The sequence below is a fragment of the Pleuronectes platessa genome, chromosome 17, assembly GCF_947347685.1.
Source record: "Pleuronectes platessa chromosome 17, fPlePla1.1, whole genome shotgun sequence".
Taxonomy (NCBI): Eukaryota; Metazoa; Chordata; class Actinopteri; order Pleuronectiformes; family Pleuronectidae; genus Pleuronectes; species Pleuronectes platessa.
In genome coordinates, this window is record NC_070642.1 from 22,710,225 (window position 1) to 22,724,558 (window position 14,334).

Sequence of the window (14,334 nt, forward strand, 5' to 3'; positions counted from 1 at the left end):
AATCTAATTTACTGACTAATTAAAACTCTTCAGTCTCCACTTCATTCTTTTCCATCAGCACCAAACTCCTGTGGATTTATTAACAATTAAAAATAAACTGAACATTAAACAGAAGCAAATAAAATTGTTAAATGAGGAGATAAACTTAAAGCTGAGTGAACCTGGTCACACTAATTCATTTATTAATTTATTCTTGATATTGATATTGATATATTCTTGATAGATATTCACCCAGTTAAGAGTTTTCTATAAAAAGATTTTCATCATTTGATCCATAAAATCATGAAAATAGTAAAAATATAAAATAATAAAGTGACATCATCATAATCTGTCAGCAAAAACAGATGAAATTCATCTTTATAGATTCATCTTTTCTGACCCAGTATGTTTGAATCCACTTGATAAATGAATTCAGCTGAAAGTAAAAATCCAGATGTTACAGAAGGTGTCATGATCTCAGTCTCAAAGAGATTATTCATATCAAAAATAATCTTCAATCCATCAGAACAATTAAAATAAAATACAAACCTCATGTTTAAAAGTCCGTCTGGTGTTTGTTCCTTCAGGAAAAGTGTTGAAATAAATAAATCCTGCACTGAAAATATTCACTACAGTAAAAACATGCATATTATCATACAAACCTAAATGAAACAGGTATAATAATAATAATACTCTCATATTAGATTATTATACTGATATAAGAAAGTTTAAATACCAAACCTAATATATAACATTCTAATCTGCTCATTTTAACTGTTTTATATGGTTTAAGATCACAATAGACATAATGCTCATGTTTTATAAACTGTACATTTCATCTGTAAAATCTGAGGAGAACCTGCAGCTGTGAAACGAACGTGTAGCAACACAAAGGACAAGAGAACATTTCTGTTCTCATCATATCAAAGTTTCCATGTGTCCTCGAGCATTTGAATCCAGAAGAGAAGAGGAGAAGTGGTTCATTTGAATCTGGATGTGACGTTTCTCTCAGAATCAGAATCAGAATCAGAATCAGAATCAATGCTCCAGAAGGGAAAGATGTTCTTCCTCTGACGTCATCATCCTGAGGATTGTTCTTTGATTCCACCTGAAAGTGTCTGATGACTGAAGGTGATGTTTCCACAGACACATGAAGATGAGGATGATGAGGTGTGGATCCCCGACCAGCGGAACACAAGTGACGGCGAGGAAGAAACGCAGAGGGGTAAAAGAGGGAGGAGCCTGGTTCTGACAGGGTTTGTTCCTCACTTGAGTTTGTGACGTGTGGTTTCTGTGTCAGATCATCGAGAAGAGACGCAGAGACAGAATCAACCTCAGTCTGACGGAGCTGAGACGACTCGTCCCCACGGCGTCGGAGAAGCAGGTGAGACTTCAGAGGGGACGCTGCCCCCTTGTGGTGACGAGCGAGCTGCAGGACACGTGCTCACGCTCACTCTCTTTCTCAGGGTTCGGCCAAACTGGAGAAAGCAGAGATCCTCCAGATGACCGTGGACCACCTGAAGATGATGCAGGCCACCGGAGGGAAAGGTGATCACATGACGCCCTCGCTGCTCAGAGGCAGACGCAGTCACATGACCTGATCCTCCATGTTGTTTGCAGGTTACTTTGACGTCCAGGCTCTGGCCCTGGACTTCCTGTCTCTCGGGTTCAGGGAGTGTGTGACTGAGGTTTCCCGCTACCTGTGCACCGTGGAGGCCCTGGACTCCGGCGACCCCCTGCGCTCCCGCCTCCTCTCCCACCTCACTTCCTGCGCCTCCCATCGTGACGCCGCCGCTCTGACAGCCGCCTCCCACCCTCCCCCTCATCAGCAGCGGCCTTACCCCTTCCCTCCCCCCCTCCACCCTCACCACTGGGCCGCGGCAGGATTCAGACATCTTCCTGCCGCCGCCGCGCCGTACGGGCTTCCTGTCTCCTCAGACGTCGGAGGAGGTGGAGCCCCCCACAGGCTGGCGGAGTTATCGCAGCGCAGTCCGGCCTCCTCTTACTCCGCCCACGCAGACTCCACCACCTCCTCCTCTCCTTCCTCCTTCTCCTCTTCCTCGTCTCTTGTGCTCTCCCCTCTCTCCGCCTCGCTCCTCTCCCTCTCGGCCTCGTTTCCCATCGCCCTCCACGCAGGTTTCCCCGTCCTTCCTCCTTTCACCTCCAGTCCTCCCTTCTCCTCCTCCTCCTCGTCCCAGACTCCTCTCAGCAGCAGTAAACCCTACAGGCCGTGGGGAACCGAGGTCGGAGCGTTCTGACCTCTGACCTTTGACCTCTTCACTCTTTCCCCCCCACTGAAGGAAACACTGACAAACCAAGTTTTAACTCTCGACTGTTTAACCTGTTAACATGTTGTTAACATGTTGTTAACATGTTGTTCACGTGTTCAGATGACTATTAAAACTGTGACTGGTTGTTAAAAAACTTTATTCTTCTTATTCAGCTGTGTTTTTCTGTCCACTAGTTTTATGTTTATTAAAATGTTTCCTGCCGTGAAAATAAAACGAGATATTTATTAGTCTGGTGATTTCCTGCTTCACACACACACGCTCAGGCTCACTCAGGCTCACGCTCACGCACACACACACACACACACACACACACACACACACACGCACACACACAAATGAGGGTCAGGAGCTGCACTTTAGTAAGAATAAGGTTTTTATGGATTTCATGATGTGTTATATGATAAATGTCCCGAGTCTTCTTCCTGTGTCTCTTCTTCACGGGGACATCAGGACGACCATGTTCTTTGCACTGAAGATCTCGATCCAGTATCCGTCCGGGTCCTGAATGAAGGCCAAGTCCTTCACTTTACCTGAAATGAAAGAGTTTTAATAAACAGACTGAGAACTCCCTGTTCTAACCCACAGCGCCACCTGCTGGTGGAAACTCACATCACATAAAGAACCATGTGACCTGTTCACACCTGCAGACGTCCCTGAACCCGTCTTGCTGAACTAAACTCTAAACATTCTTCTTCAGGTGATAGCTACAGTTTATTATCAACCTGATTCATGACCAAAGAAGAAGAACTCACCGGACTCTGGTTTCTTCACAAACTTTACTCGCTGATCCTCAAACAGTTTACAGGCAGCAGAGACATCAGGGACACAGATACCGATATGACCTGCAACAGACACAGGGTGAGACACAGAGACATAGAGACACACACACACACACAGACACACAGAGAGAGACACAGACAGACACAGAGACACACAGAGACAAAGAGAGAGACACACAGACACACAGAGAGACACAGAGAGACAGAGAGACAGAGAGACACACACAGAGACACACACAGACACACAGAGACACACAGAGACAAAGAGAGACACAGAGACACACAGAGAGACACACAGAGACATAGAGAGACACACACAGAGACACAGAGACACACAGAGAGACACAGAGAGACACAGAGAGACACACACAAACATACAGAGACACACAGCGAGACAGACAGAGACAGAGAGACACACACAGAGACACACACAGAGACACACACAGAGAGACACACACAGAGACACACACAGAGAGACACACACAGACACACAGAGAGACACAGAGACACACAGAGACAAAGAGACACACACACAGAGACACACACACAGAGACACACACTAACTCACCAAATCCTTTGGGTTTGTTGTTCCCGTTGTGATAGGACAGTGTTTTCTCCGTCTCCGATCCCCAGTTACTGAAAAGCAAACGGGGACGTTCATGATGAATTAAATAAGACATGTCAGCTGAGAGACACAAGCAGGGGTCAAAGGTCAAAGATCAGCGACCTCATGGATTCGGTTCAACAGATAAGTTGATTTTCAAAATAGAAGAAGAAGTTTTAAAACATGAATATTATGAAACACGAGGATCGTATAAAAGTCTAAGATGTTGATCTGGTGAGACCTTCGTCTGGGACAGATTCTGTCCTCACGTGTGGACACGTCACATTGAGGAAGAGGTTTCCTAAGTGTTTCTATTTGCATGTCTGTCGGCCGGTGCAGAGAAACACATCATGAGGTCGTTGTGAGCTCGTCTCCACACGTACTGCGTGAGCTCGATGGTTCCTCGGCGGGAGAAGGTCCACGCTGTCCTCTCTCGGAGGTCGGCCGGGATGTCCAGCTTGTCCTCGTAACCCAGGAAGTAGAGCGTGAAGCGCATCGAGGGGAAGTCGATCTTCTGCAAAAACCTGCAGCAGCACAGGAATTAGAAAGACGAGGTTTGCTGGGTCCACTGAGGAAAGAGGAGCTGGACTCACGTCATCCCGAGGATCCGAGTGTAGAAGTCCAGAGATCTGAGCGGATCCTTGACCCTCAGCATCGTCTGCTGCATCATGTAGTCCTGCACCCGGCCACCAGGGGGCAAAGCATCTTGAGTAGTCACATTTCAACAGTGCAGGAATTCATAACTTCTTACAGACAAAACATTTAGATGTTAACAGCGCCCCCTGCAGCCACACGTGAGGAAACATTCTCCATAGTCACAGAACCAAACTGTGAGATTCCAAAGTTTCTTCTCAAGAGTGTGTTTGAGTCTGATCCTGAATCTGAGGCTCAGCTCAACAAACCTGCCACTCAGTGATTGAGAAGTGTGTGTGTGTGGGGGGGGGGGGGGCCTGGGGCGTGTGCACTTCTGGAGTCCTACAGCGTTAAGTCACACACTCGCACGCATTCCACAGACTCACACACAGTGTACAAACTCACAGACTCACACACACTCAGACTCACACACACTCACACTCACAAAGCAGACTAAACAGTCACTCTAACACAGAGGAGATGGATCCTTTCAGAATAAAGGTTGCTGGTTCACCTTGGTGATGGGGTCTCCCTCTTTGCAGGCGGCCTCCACAGCCTCCTCTGACAAACCTCCGTCCTCCATGACTCTCACATGTCACTGACTCTCCAGCTGCTGCTCCGGATCCACTTCCTGTTTTATTAAAATGGCTTCTTCCTTCGTTTGATTCTGTTCTTCACTAAACAAACACTCATATTATTCCATCTTGTGAGTGAAGAAGCCTCAACAACTCATTTATGTCCCTCAGGAGATTATTATTTTATAAATGTTTCTAATTCAAGAGTTTAACATCTTCTGTCTCGACCATGAGCGAGTTTCAGGGGCCCGGCCAAGAAAACGCCCACAACACACAGACACACAATCTGAATAACGTGTTCAGGTACAGGAATGCAGCAGAAGCAGGTCTGAACAGGAAACAGGTGTGTGTGTGTGTGAGTGTCTGTGTGTGTGTGTGTGTGTCTGTGTGTGTGTTATCACACCCTGATCCTGGTTCAGACTAATCTTCTCTGAAGTAAAACTTGTTACACAACACCGACGGTAAATAAAGACGTACGACATGACAGCTCCCGCAAGTGAAGCCAAAGCATCTCCATCGCCCCCTGGTGGCTGGCTTGAGTACTGGTCATACACCCCGCCTCCTCCATGTTAGCAGATGGGAGATGTAAGAAAAAATAAAGAAAATTAAATCTTTGGTGTGAAAGTTTTTTCTGTAACACAGTTTATTCTTTTAAAGAAGAAACATTACAATTAAGAACTAGATCAAAATGAACTAGAATAATAATAATTACATTTTCATATGTACAGGTTCAGTACAAACTAAATCACAAAACATTTTTTATAAAACTTTCAAAAAATCAAAAATTTCACAGTCATTTTGAACCAGTTTTTAAAAACAGTGAAACATTAGAGGGTGAATCAGATGAGGTCATCTCCGTGCTGCCTTGCGACTCTCCAGCAGCTGCACCACCAGGCGGCTCTTCAGGGACGACAGCTTGCTGCTGTAGTTCTGCTGCAGGACGGAGGCCAGCTCCACACGGAGCCGCCGCAGGCTCGGCAGGGCGCCGCCCCCCGGCACGTTGAGCAGCGTGTGGAAGAACTGCAGCCAGAGGGCGCTGTGCGGGTTCCTGCAACACACCAGGACATCAGTGTGAACAATCATTTCTACTGACGTACAAGGAAACACAAAAACACCTGTAGTAAACAATCACCTGCAGTAAACAAACACCTGTAGTAATCAAACAACTGTAGTAAACAATCCACCTGCAGTAAACAAACACCTGTAGTAATCAAACAACTGTAGTAAACAAACACCTGCAGTAAATAAACACCTGCAGTAAATAAACACCTGCAGTTAACAAACACCTGCAGTAAACAAACACCTGCAGTAAACAAACACCTGCAGTAAACAAACACCTGCAGTAAACAAACACCTGCAGTAAACAAACACTCACCTTCTAAACACAGCGTTCGTCCTCCAGACTCCATCTTCCTTCGTGACCTGCATGTACGTCCCAAACAACAAACAGAAAACCGTCCCAGCTATTCCAAAGAAATCCGTCTGAAAACACAACAACAGACACAATAAGACCTTTGAGATCAAACTGTCTGGATTTATATTAAATGAAAAAGATAAAACACCACTAATGTTAAAACTCGTACATTATGAAAAACATGGGACAAAGAGTTACAGAATCGTTTCTAAAGCTCGAGGAGGTCCTGGTGTGTCTGTACCTGGTAGGTCCACGGTTTCCCGCTGAGCATCTCCGTGCACTGGAAACCCGACGTCAAGCACTTGGCGGTGAAAGCAGTGCCTTCTGGGAAAAGCTCCATGTCGATGCTTTGTCCCAGGTCGATGAGAACGAGGCCGTGGTCCAAGCTCTCTGAATCAAAACACTTGTTCTCCAAGAACCTGAGGCACAGCATCGGTCACGGTGAGATTCACACGTCAACAACATGTGACCACAGGAGATGATGCGTGACAGTGGGCACATGCACATGGCGTTTGTGACATGTTACTCAGAGGCTGGAGGTCAAAGTCACAGAAATTGCAGTTTACATTTCATCAGAATGAATTAAGTCTCACCTCTCCCCCAGCAGGAAGTTGTCGGGCTTGATGTCGGCGTGGATGACGTGGACGCTGTGCAGCTGCTCCACCATGTGCAGGATGCAGACGGTGAAGTACATGACCAGAGGCTGAGGCATCACCTTGTCGCTCAGGGCTTTGTACATGTTCACCGTGTTCTGAGAGTCACATGGTCAGAGGAACACGTCTTATTCACGATCATGTCACAGTCAAACGAGGTCAGAGACTCACGTACCAGCAGGGTGCCGTGGTTGTGCAGCTCCCCGAGCAGCACGCTCCCGTTGTGGAAGAGGTGAGCCGAGCTCATGCTGCTGAAGAGGTGCCTCACGTCGGGCTGCAGCCGGGCGTCCAGCTGGGTGTGGATGTAGAACTCCCAGGGATTGGCTGGTTTCTGAACCTGCAGAGGGGACGGGCTCCAGATTCATCTCTTCTCTCACACTGACGGTTTTTACACCCTTTTTATTAAAGTAGGCGATTTGGATGTTTCATATGGTCAAAACATTTTATAAAACAACTTGTTGTATTAGAGAAAACCACAATCTGGTCATTGTGGGACGCACAGTGTTAGTGTGCTGCTGCTCTCACCTTTAGAATCATCCTCTCTGAGGTCATGGGGTCAGTCGCCTGGTAGACGGTGGCGAAGGCTCCTTCCCCGAGGACGCAGTCCACTCGCAGGGACGCCTTTCCTGTTGGAGACATGAACGTTTAGCTACTGAAGGTTAGGGTTACCTTCAAAACATCCACAAGGTGATTCTTCATCAACGAAGCCTCATCATCCTCGTGGTTCAGGATCGGACGTCATTATTCTATGATGTGACTCTTCTGCTGCTCGGAGCAAATACTTCATAACCGTAGACAAGTATCGATAACTAGTATTTGACATATTAATGATATGTCCTTCATCTACCAGCGATCACAGAAGTCACCATAGGATTTACGTGTGTAGGACATTAAACAGACGGATGTAGTTAACCGGTCTGGATCCAGTCCTCATGCTACGCTGGGAGCTGATCTCTTACCCATGCTGATGGTCATCTTAGGGCTGATGTTGGGGATGTTGCAGGGCCAGGTGACGCAGCGGGGGTGAGAGGTGAGGGGCGGGGCTAGCGCAGACAGCAGACCAGAGATCAGTTCGTTATCCCAGGGATCCGACACCAGTGGGCCGGCCGCTGTCCCGGCTGTGTTCATGGAGACGTCAGCGCCGGCCGTCATTCCTCTGTCGGGACTCATGGGTTCATCTAAAGTGCTGAACCGCAGAGACTGCTGCTCCGGGCTCATGGGCACGTCGGCACAGAGCAGCGGCTGCTCTGGACTCATGGGGACGTCCAGGGTCTTGTTTGGAACAGTGTCCGCCGTCCTGGGTCGAAGGGGACTGAGGAAGGCGTCCAGATCTGGCTCCACTTTGACCTCGGGGCCTCTGATGGACATCCAGTCCAGTTTGAGAGGACACGCTGGGCTCATGGGGACATCGTGGGCTGGGGTCTCGACTCGCTCTGGACTGGAGGGTTTGTCTCCATCTTCTTTAAAGATTTGAAATGGTTCACTTGTGGGTCCGACTGAGCTCTCGGGCTTGGGCGGCTGCTCGGGGCTGGAGTACACCTCCCAGCCGGGCCCGGAGGTCCCCGGGAGGGAGGAGTCAGCCGGACACAGCGTCTGGTCTCTGAAGGAGAGCGCGGTGGGAGGAGGAGGCTGCACCATGGTGAGGGAGGAGGTGGTCAGGCAGTGATGGCTGCTGGCGAGCCCTTCGCCCACGATGGTGCCTTGTCTCACCGAGGAGGGAACCAGGCGACTCATGTTGGACTCAGAGAGCTTGTCATCAGACGGACTCTGCTCTATGATGGGGCTGCACAGGGAGAAGAGAATATAAATATCACAGATACACAGAACTGGATCAGATCATCGTTCTCCACAGTGCTACACACAGGGCTACACACAGTGCTACACACTGTGGTACACACTGTGCTACACACACTGCTCACCTTAGTTTTTTGGGCTGGCGTCTGACGAAGGGATCATCACCGCCTTCGCTGCCATCACAGTTGTTCTCTGGAGAAAAGGAATAATTAAGCATTTCTGAATAAATCAAGTTCTTTGACACCATCAAACGTTTTGTTGTCGTTCTGCTGCGTTTGGGATAAAAAGGTGATTTCAGGTTCAGGTACCTTGGTCCTCGAAGAAGTTGCTGCTGAACATGTTCTTGTGCGTGAAGGGGGTGGAGACGCACTGGGCCTGCATGTCGAAGTCCCTGGTGCTGTTGGGACAAGCGTCCAGAGAGTTGAGGGAGTTGTAGCGAGCTCCCCACATGGTGCTCTCGTCTGGGATCAGGTCCGGAGGAGTCTCCTGGGCGCCAAACACAGGAATCAACAGTCCTCAGTTAAATACCCATGAAAGGTTAATTAACATTTGTTTTTAAGGTAGTTGGACATTAAGATTCATCCTTAACTTCAACACAACGTGATGTTTCAGAATCAGAAAGTATTTATTGTCAAGTATGTTTACACCTACAAGGAATTTGCTCTGGTTATTGGTGCATACAATGATCATAAAAACATAAAAACACAATAAATACAACACACATAAGAAAAGCAATAAAAAGAAACAATATATATTTACTCACTATTTACTTCTTATTTACTCACTTTTTCTAATATTTATACAAAGTAACATTTATTTTGACATAAACATATCTAAATAAAAATATATGAAAGATAAAAGATATAAAAGATGTTTGATACTCACATTAGGTTTCTCTGTCTTAGACACTGCGATTACAGCGAGGGCTCTGATTGGTTGGGGCTTCTCGACCGCAGCTGGAGCAGCAGCACTGAACCGAACCACAGGGAAATGATTCATGTTAATGTCAAACTTGTATTTGATCACATCAAACATGTGTCTTTAGTTTTGTCGGACCGGACGATGCTGGTGGACTCTTCAGTAAAGCTGATGAAGATCATATTCACCTGGCGTTTTCCTTGTCGTCCTGGAAGATGGTGAACGGAGCAGCGGACGGAGGATTCCTGAAGGAGGAGTCGACTCCTGAGAATCACCCAATCACAGAAAATTAATCACATGAATGGAGAAAGATTTACAGCAAACTTGAAAACGTGAGCCTCTTGTGCAGAGAAGAACTCCGGCTTCACGTTTTGAACCAGCACAATCTTTATAATTTATTAGTGAATTTATAACATATTTACCATTTCTTGAGTATCCACCTCCGAACCCCCCCTCAGCCACGTGGAGCCCCGATGTGCCGTTGAACTGATCTTCTAAGAGAGTCGGAGCCTGGAACATGTCCATGATAACATCTGGACAACACCAAACCAGATTCAATGTTAGCCGCTGTCATTTGAACATCATCTAAGATTCCAACTGACTTCAGATCAGACCCATCTGCTGAGTTACACGTGTGGACGCAGCTCATGTTTTAAATCCAGACAGAGTCGTGAAACGAGGGCAGGAAGGAAATATGTAACAAAAAATACTCAATGGTGCAAGAAAGTACCACAATTAAATCTGAGCATGTAACTAAGCCCTAAGAGAGAAACCCAGTGGTGCTCACCCAGCGCTTCCCGTGTGTTGACCGTGGGCGACGGCAGCACCCTGGACGGTGTGGCCTGAACAAAGCCCAGTGAGGTGTTAGGAGTGATGTGAGACAGGTTAGCTGTGCCCCCCTGGGACACTGAGAGACACAAAGAGGAGGAGGTTTAGAGACGTTCAGGAGGAGCAGCGGTCCCGGTCCAGGGCTCATCTGTGGACCACGGGTCTCACTCACCGTTCAGTTTCTCCTCTGCGTCCTGCAGCTGACTGACGTCCCTGAGGAGATAGAACAATATGATTAAGAACTGACCTGAAACACAGGATGGACACAGCTCAGGTGAGGACACGGACCCAACAAGGCTTTTTATTGACATGTCACCCGCTGCAGTTAAACTCAGTGACTCACGGGTGTGTGGCGTTGTGCTCCTGTGGTCGACCGCTCTGCCAGCGGTCCGGCAGAACGGAGGCATCATGGCTGAGGCTGTCGGCGTCCACAGCAGAGAAAGGGGCGTGTCTGTGGAGCGACAGGTTTCTCTGCTCATAGCTGACCGGCTGCAGAGCAGAGCAATGGATGCTCCTCTCAGCAAGGAGCGAGGGATGATGTGATAGGTCAGAGCTCAGAGTGTCTGTGTCAGCAGGGTGGGCGTGGTTCAGCCACGGAGGAGGTGCAGGCCTGGCGGCGGCTGCAGGAGCTTCTTGGTTGAACATCGACTCGGCGTGTAACGACAAACCGAGAGAGCGTCTGCTGCTCAGATGGTTGGAGGGCCGAGGACGCCCAAAGGGATTCTGGGTAGGATGAGGGTTGGGACACGCGGCAGCTTCTACAACAGACGGCTGAGGCAAAGAAACACATCACTGAATGAAAAGTAATGTTTTCATATGTTTAACATAATCACACTGAACCATGACACTCATGGTGGTTCATTTAGAGAAACATGGAATGTGGAGTCTGACCTTCTGTGACGGAGGCTGGCCGCTTACACCACCACAGGTTTCCAGATTCTGCACCACCTGGTCCAACATGGACTTGATGTGGCGGACGCCCTCCTCTTCCTCCCTCAGCATCTTCTCCACTTTAAAAAGCAAAATTAAAACAGAAACAATGAAAGATCAGATTTGGACTTTTCAAGCCTTCTTCATTATCTGACGTCAAACTTACTGTTTTCTCTCCGCTCCTTTTCCTTCGTCTCCCGGATCTTACGGAAGTATTTCTCTGCCCGAACTTCCTCGAACGATAACTCAGAGCCGTCGCAGGCGAGTTCCTCCGTCATGTACTCCGACACGGTCTGAGCGCCGGAGCCCTGACGAGTCACCCCCGAGTTCTCCGAGCGGGAGAGTCTGCGGAGGAGACGGCAGATCATCTCATCGGTAAACACACAGAATCGTTAGGATGTTTTACCAATGCTGCACTTTGGAAATGTTGGATGTATAGAAAAAATAGATCATTAAGAAACAGGACAGCAGAAAGTTTTCTTGGAATTTGAATTAAAAATATTAATTGTCCAATTTTCTTTTAGTGAGAAATAGAACATTTTATTAAATCTTTGAGCGTTGGACTGAAATGTCAGCGGCTCACAGCAGAAGTTTAAAATGATCTCACGGAAACAAACTTAAAAACGATAACAATAGTTTTCACTCACGTCACAACGGTTTTAACTTCAGGTGGTTTGGCCGCCCAATCCACAGAGGCCTGTAACAGAGAGAGAGAGAGAGAGATCACCCCCGTTCACCATTTATCATCCACATGGAGGATTATTGTTTTATTGCTGTATTTTACTGTTTTATTACTTTAGTCCCTGGTCTTATTACCCTACTGTAAAAAACATGTATAATACCAGTGAGTACAGACCTTGCTCTGGGCGACTGGTTCCCTGTGGGAGGTCATCTGGTTGGTTAACTGGGAGGTCTGCAGAGGATTCACAGATCCCGGCGCCTGGCTTCTGGTTTGAAACTGCCTGCAAGTCAGATTGAGTTTGAAGTGAGATATAAGACCAGCAGCCCCCCCCCCCCCCCCACAGTCTGTGCAGCTCTGTCTTCACTCGTTACCTGTATTCATGGAGAACCGTGTCGGCTGGCTGGGCCTGGTTCTCCACGGCCTTCTGGTACACTGCGTCCGCCTGCTCATTCAAACCCCTCAGCTCAAACTGCTGAGCCCAGGCCAGGTAGAGCGCCGCGGTCCGGGTGCCGACGCCCTGACTGAAGACGTGGCTGTACAGCGCTATGGGGTCGGAATAGTAACTGGCCTGGAGACAGAGTGAAAATGAAGAGATGCTCAGGAGAGACTTCAACAGTTTGTGTGACGGTTGTCTGAGTGGAAGGTTTCAATCAGACTTACACATTTGATGCAGTAGTTCACATATCTGATGTCATTAGCATATTGCTCCACGGTCAGGAACCTCTGCACCAGGCTGTCGAACACCACGGAGATCCCACTGTCCCCGTCCTCCGGGAGTCTCTGCTCCAGATACTCCACAAACCTGGGACACAAAATCCATCATTCTCTGAATCGCTGACAAAGACGAGAAGCAGCTCAGATATCACAAACTCAGCATTTCACCTGAAGAATCATTTAAAAACACATGAAAGTTGAGGCGTTAGAGGAAACTTAACATAATGAAGACCTTCCTGGATAAATGAATGTAAACATTGTGGGATATTTAAGACATTTGCAGTAGTGATGATAAAAGTATTAATATGAAATACTGCACATGATATTAAACATAATCGGATGGAAAAACACTAGTATTTCAGATGAATGTTTAAATTGAACATGAGTAGCCAGAGTAGTATTACACAGTGTTATTATTACTCAGTCCGTTTGATACATTAACTATCATGTACATGCCGTTGATACTTTATTATGATTATGTTTTATTACGATTTAAACCATTAGCTTAGCCAGGCTAACATCCCACTCACTTGTCCCATGGATCCAAAGGGTCGTCTCCGGTGTACGAGCTCAGCCTGCTTTCAAAACTCCTGCGAGAGGAAGAGGAGGAAGAAGATGAAGAAGAGGAAGAAGAGGAAGAAGAGGAAGATTTACAGAAGCTTGAATAACGTCCACATCTTCTGGTTTTATGACAATGAAATAACCCAGATGCTGTGCTAGCTGCTAGCATCCAGCTAGCTCCGGTACAGTCGTGTGGCGCTGACTCACTGGAGATACGAGGAGAAGTCCATCTCCCTCTGGGTTGAACCTCCTTTCCCTCGCGAGTCGCCTCCTGCTCCGGTGCTTCACGGTTTCACGGTTTCACGTCACGAACTTCAACACGAAACTTCCATCGCTACGTTTGTTTTCTCCTCCGAACTGTTGCTGCTCCGGCTGCGTTTGAAAATTCGCGCTCAGCCAATAGCAAGGCGTTGTCTGAAAAAGCCACGCCCCCACAAGGTGACGAAACATCCGGAGTAAATAAAACACAAAATAAAACATTCAGATTCTTATTTGTTGTTAACGTTTTATACTCTGGTTCTTATTTGTCATGTTTCTGAAGCACTTTATCACGGCTACTTTGAGAGGTGCTTTATAAATACAATGTGTAGTATTATTGTTATTAAGTAGAAGTATATACATTAAATAGGCTCTGTTCTTTGTTCATGTCAAAACGTACACACCAAGCCTGAAAACATCAAAATCTATTTTAGTTTACTCCAGCTGAGGGTTAATGAATATAAGTTAGTGTATAAATATTTGCATATTTCTGTTTAATTAAATATTAACAAATAAAAAGATGTATCACTAAACGTTTTTCCAGGTGAAGTTTAATGTGAAGGGTTTCCGTCCCAGTTCGTTGTTCCGGTTTCAGTTTTCAAAATAAGGACGCAACTCGTAGCGAAAATTTTAATAAAAATGTCACGGAAAATGTAACGTGGTGATAATTTCCCACTATGAATTTAGCACAAAAATCCAGTGTTGATGTAATAATTAAAAA

General features: G+C 46.9%; 3 protein-coding genes across 3 annotated transcripts; 1 reads left to right on the top strand and 2 right to left on the bottom strand.

The window, feature by feature from the left end:
* The first annotated feature begins 970 nt into the window (after positions 1-970).
* Positions 971-2,497, top strand: hey2 (hes-related family bHLH transcription factor with YRPW motif 2). The gene is made up of 4 exons (XM_053444976.1): positions 971-1,204; positions 1,280-1,363; positions 1,446-1,527; positions 1,600-2,497. Exons 1-4 carry the CDS (start codon positions 1,130-1,132, stop codon positions 2,235-2,237), a joined length of 879 nt encoding a protein of 292 aa, XP_053300951.1. The 5' UTR covers positions 971-1,129; the 3' UTR covers positions 2,238-2,497.
* A 128-nt stretch (positions 2,498-2,625) lies between these two features.
* Positions 2,626-5,160, bottom strand: LOC128459994 (lactoylglutathione lyase). Its single transcript, XM_053444978.1, has 6 exons — positions 4,801-5,160; positions 4,247-4,329; positions 4,037-4,177; positions 3,618-3,685; positions 3,023-3,112; positions 2,626-2,800 (listed from the first exon to the last, which is right to left on the bottom strand). Exons 1-6 carry the CDS (start codon positions 4,867-4,869, stop codon positions 2,706-2,708), a joined length of 546 nt encoding a protein of 181 aa, XP_053300953.1. The 5' UTR covers positions 4,870-5,160; the 3' UTR covers positions 2,626-2,705.
* Positions 5,161-5,710: 550 nt separating this feature from the next.
* Positions 5,711-13,738, bottom strand: bub1 (BUB1 mitotic checkpoint serine/threonine kinase). Its single transcript, XM_053444981.1, has 23 exons — positions 13,563-13,738; positions 13,325-13,384; positions 12,741-12,882; positions 12,452-12,648; positions 12,255-12,360; positions 12,046-12,095; positions 11,565-11,743; positions 11,360-11,478; positions 10,812-11,239; positions 10,641-10,681; positions 10,428-10,547; positions 10,063-10,173; positions 9,829-9,904; positions 9,608-9,692; positions 9,031-9,208; positions 8,848-8,914; positions 7,888-8,711; positions 7,454-7,554; positions 7,104-7,265; positions 6,869-7,026; positions 6,517-6,694; positions 6,237-6,343; positions 5,711-5,909 (listed from the first exon to the last, which is right to left on the bottom strand). The coding sequence occupies exons 1-23, from the start codon at positions 13,583-13,585 to the stop codon at positions 5,711-5,713; spliced, it is 3,711 nt and encodes a 1,236-aa protein (XP_053300956.1). The 5' UTR covers positions 13,586-13,738.
* Positions 13,739-14,334: the final 596 nt, after the last annotated feature.

What these genes read in the sequence shown, in the direction of transcription:
- hey2 (XM_053444976.1), top strand. Translation starts at nt 1,130, where the DNA reads ATGAAGATGAGGATGATGAGGTGTGGATCCCCGACCAGCGGAACACAA. An exon ending in CGAGGAAGAAACGCAGAGGG is followed by an intron (nt 1,205 to 1,279) that starts GTAAAAGAGGGA and finishes TTTCTGTGTCAG; the next exon opens with ATCATCGAGAAGAGACGCAG. An exon ending in GCAGGCCACCGGAGGGAAAG is followed by an intron (nt 1,528 to 1,599) that starts GTGATCACATGA and finishes TGTTGTTTGCAG; the next exon opens with GTTACTTTGACGTCCAGGCT.
- bub1 (XM_053444981.1), bottom strand. Translation starts at nt 13,585, where the DNA reads ATGGACTTCTCCTCGTATCTCCA. An exon ending in CCTTTGGATCCATGGGACAA is followed by an intron (nt 12,883 to 13,324) that starts GTGAGTGGGATG and finishes TTTGTGTCCCAG; the next exon opens with GTTTGTGGAGTATCTGGAGC. An exon ending in AAAGGAGCGGAGAGAAAACA is followed by an intron (nt 11,479 to 11,564) that starts GTAAGTTTGACG and finishes TGCTTTTTAAAG; the next exon opens with TGGAGAAGATGCTGAGGGAG.
- LOC128459994 (XM_053444978.1), bottom strand. Translation starts at nt 4,869, where the DNA reads ATGGAGGACGGAGGTTTGTCAGAGGAGGCTGTGGAGGCCGCCTGCAAA. An exon ending in ACTCGGATCCTCGGGATGAC is followed by an intron (nt 4,178 to 4,246) that starts GTGAGTCCAGCT and finishes GTGCTGCTGCAG; the next exon opens with GTTTTTGCAGAAGATCGACT. An exon ending in CAACAAACCCAAAGGATTTG is followed by an intron (nt 3,113 to 3,617) that starts GTGAGTTAGTGT and finishes TGTCTGTTGCAG; the next exon opens with GTCATATCGGTATCTGTGTC.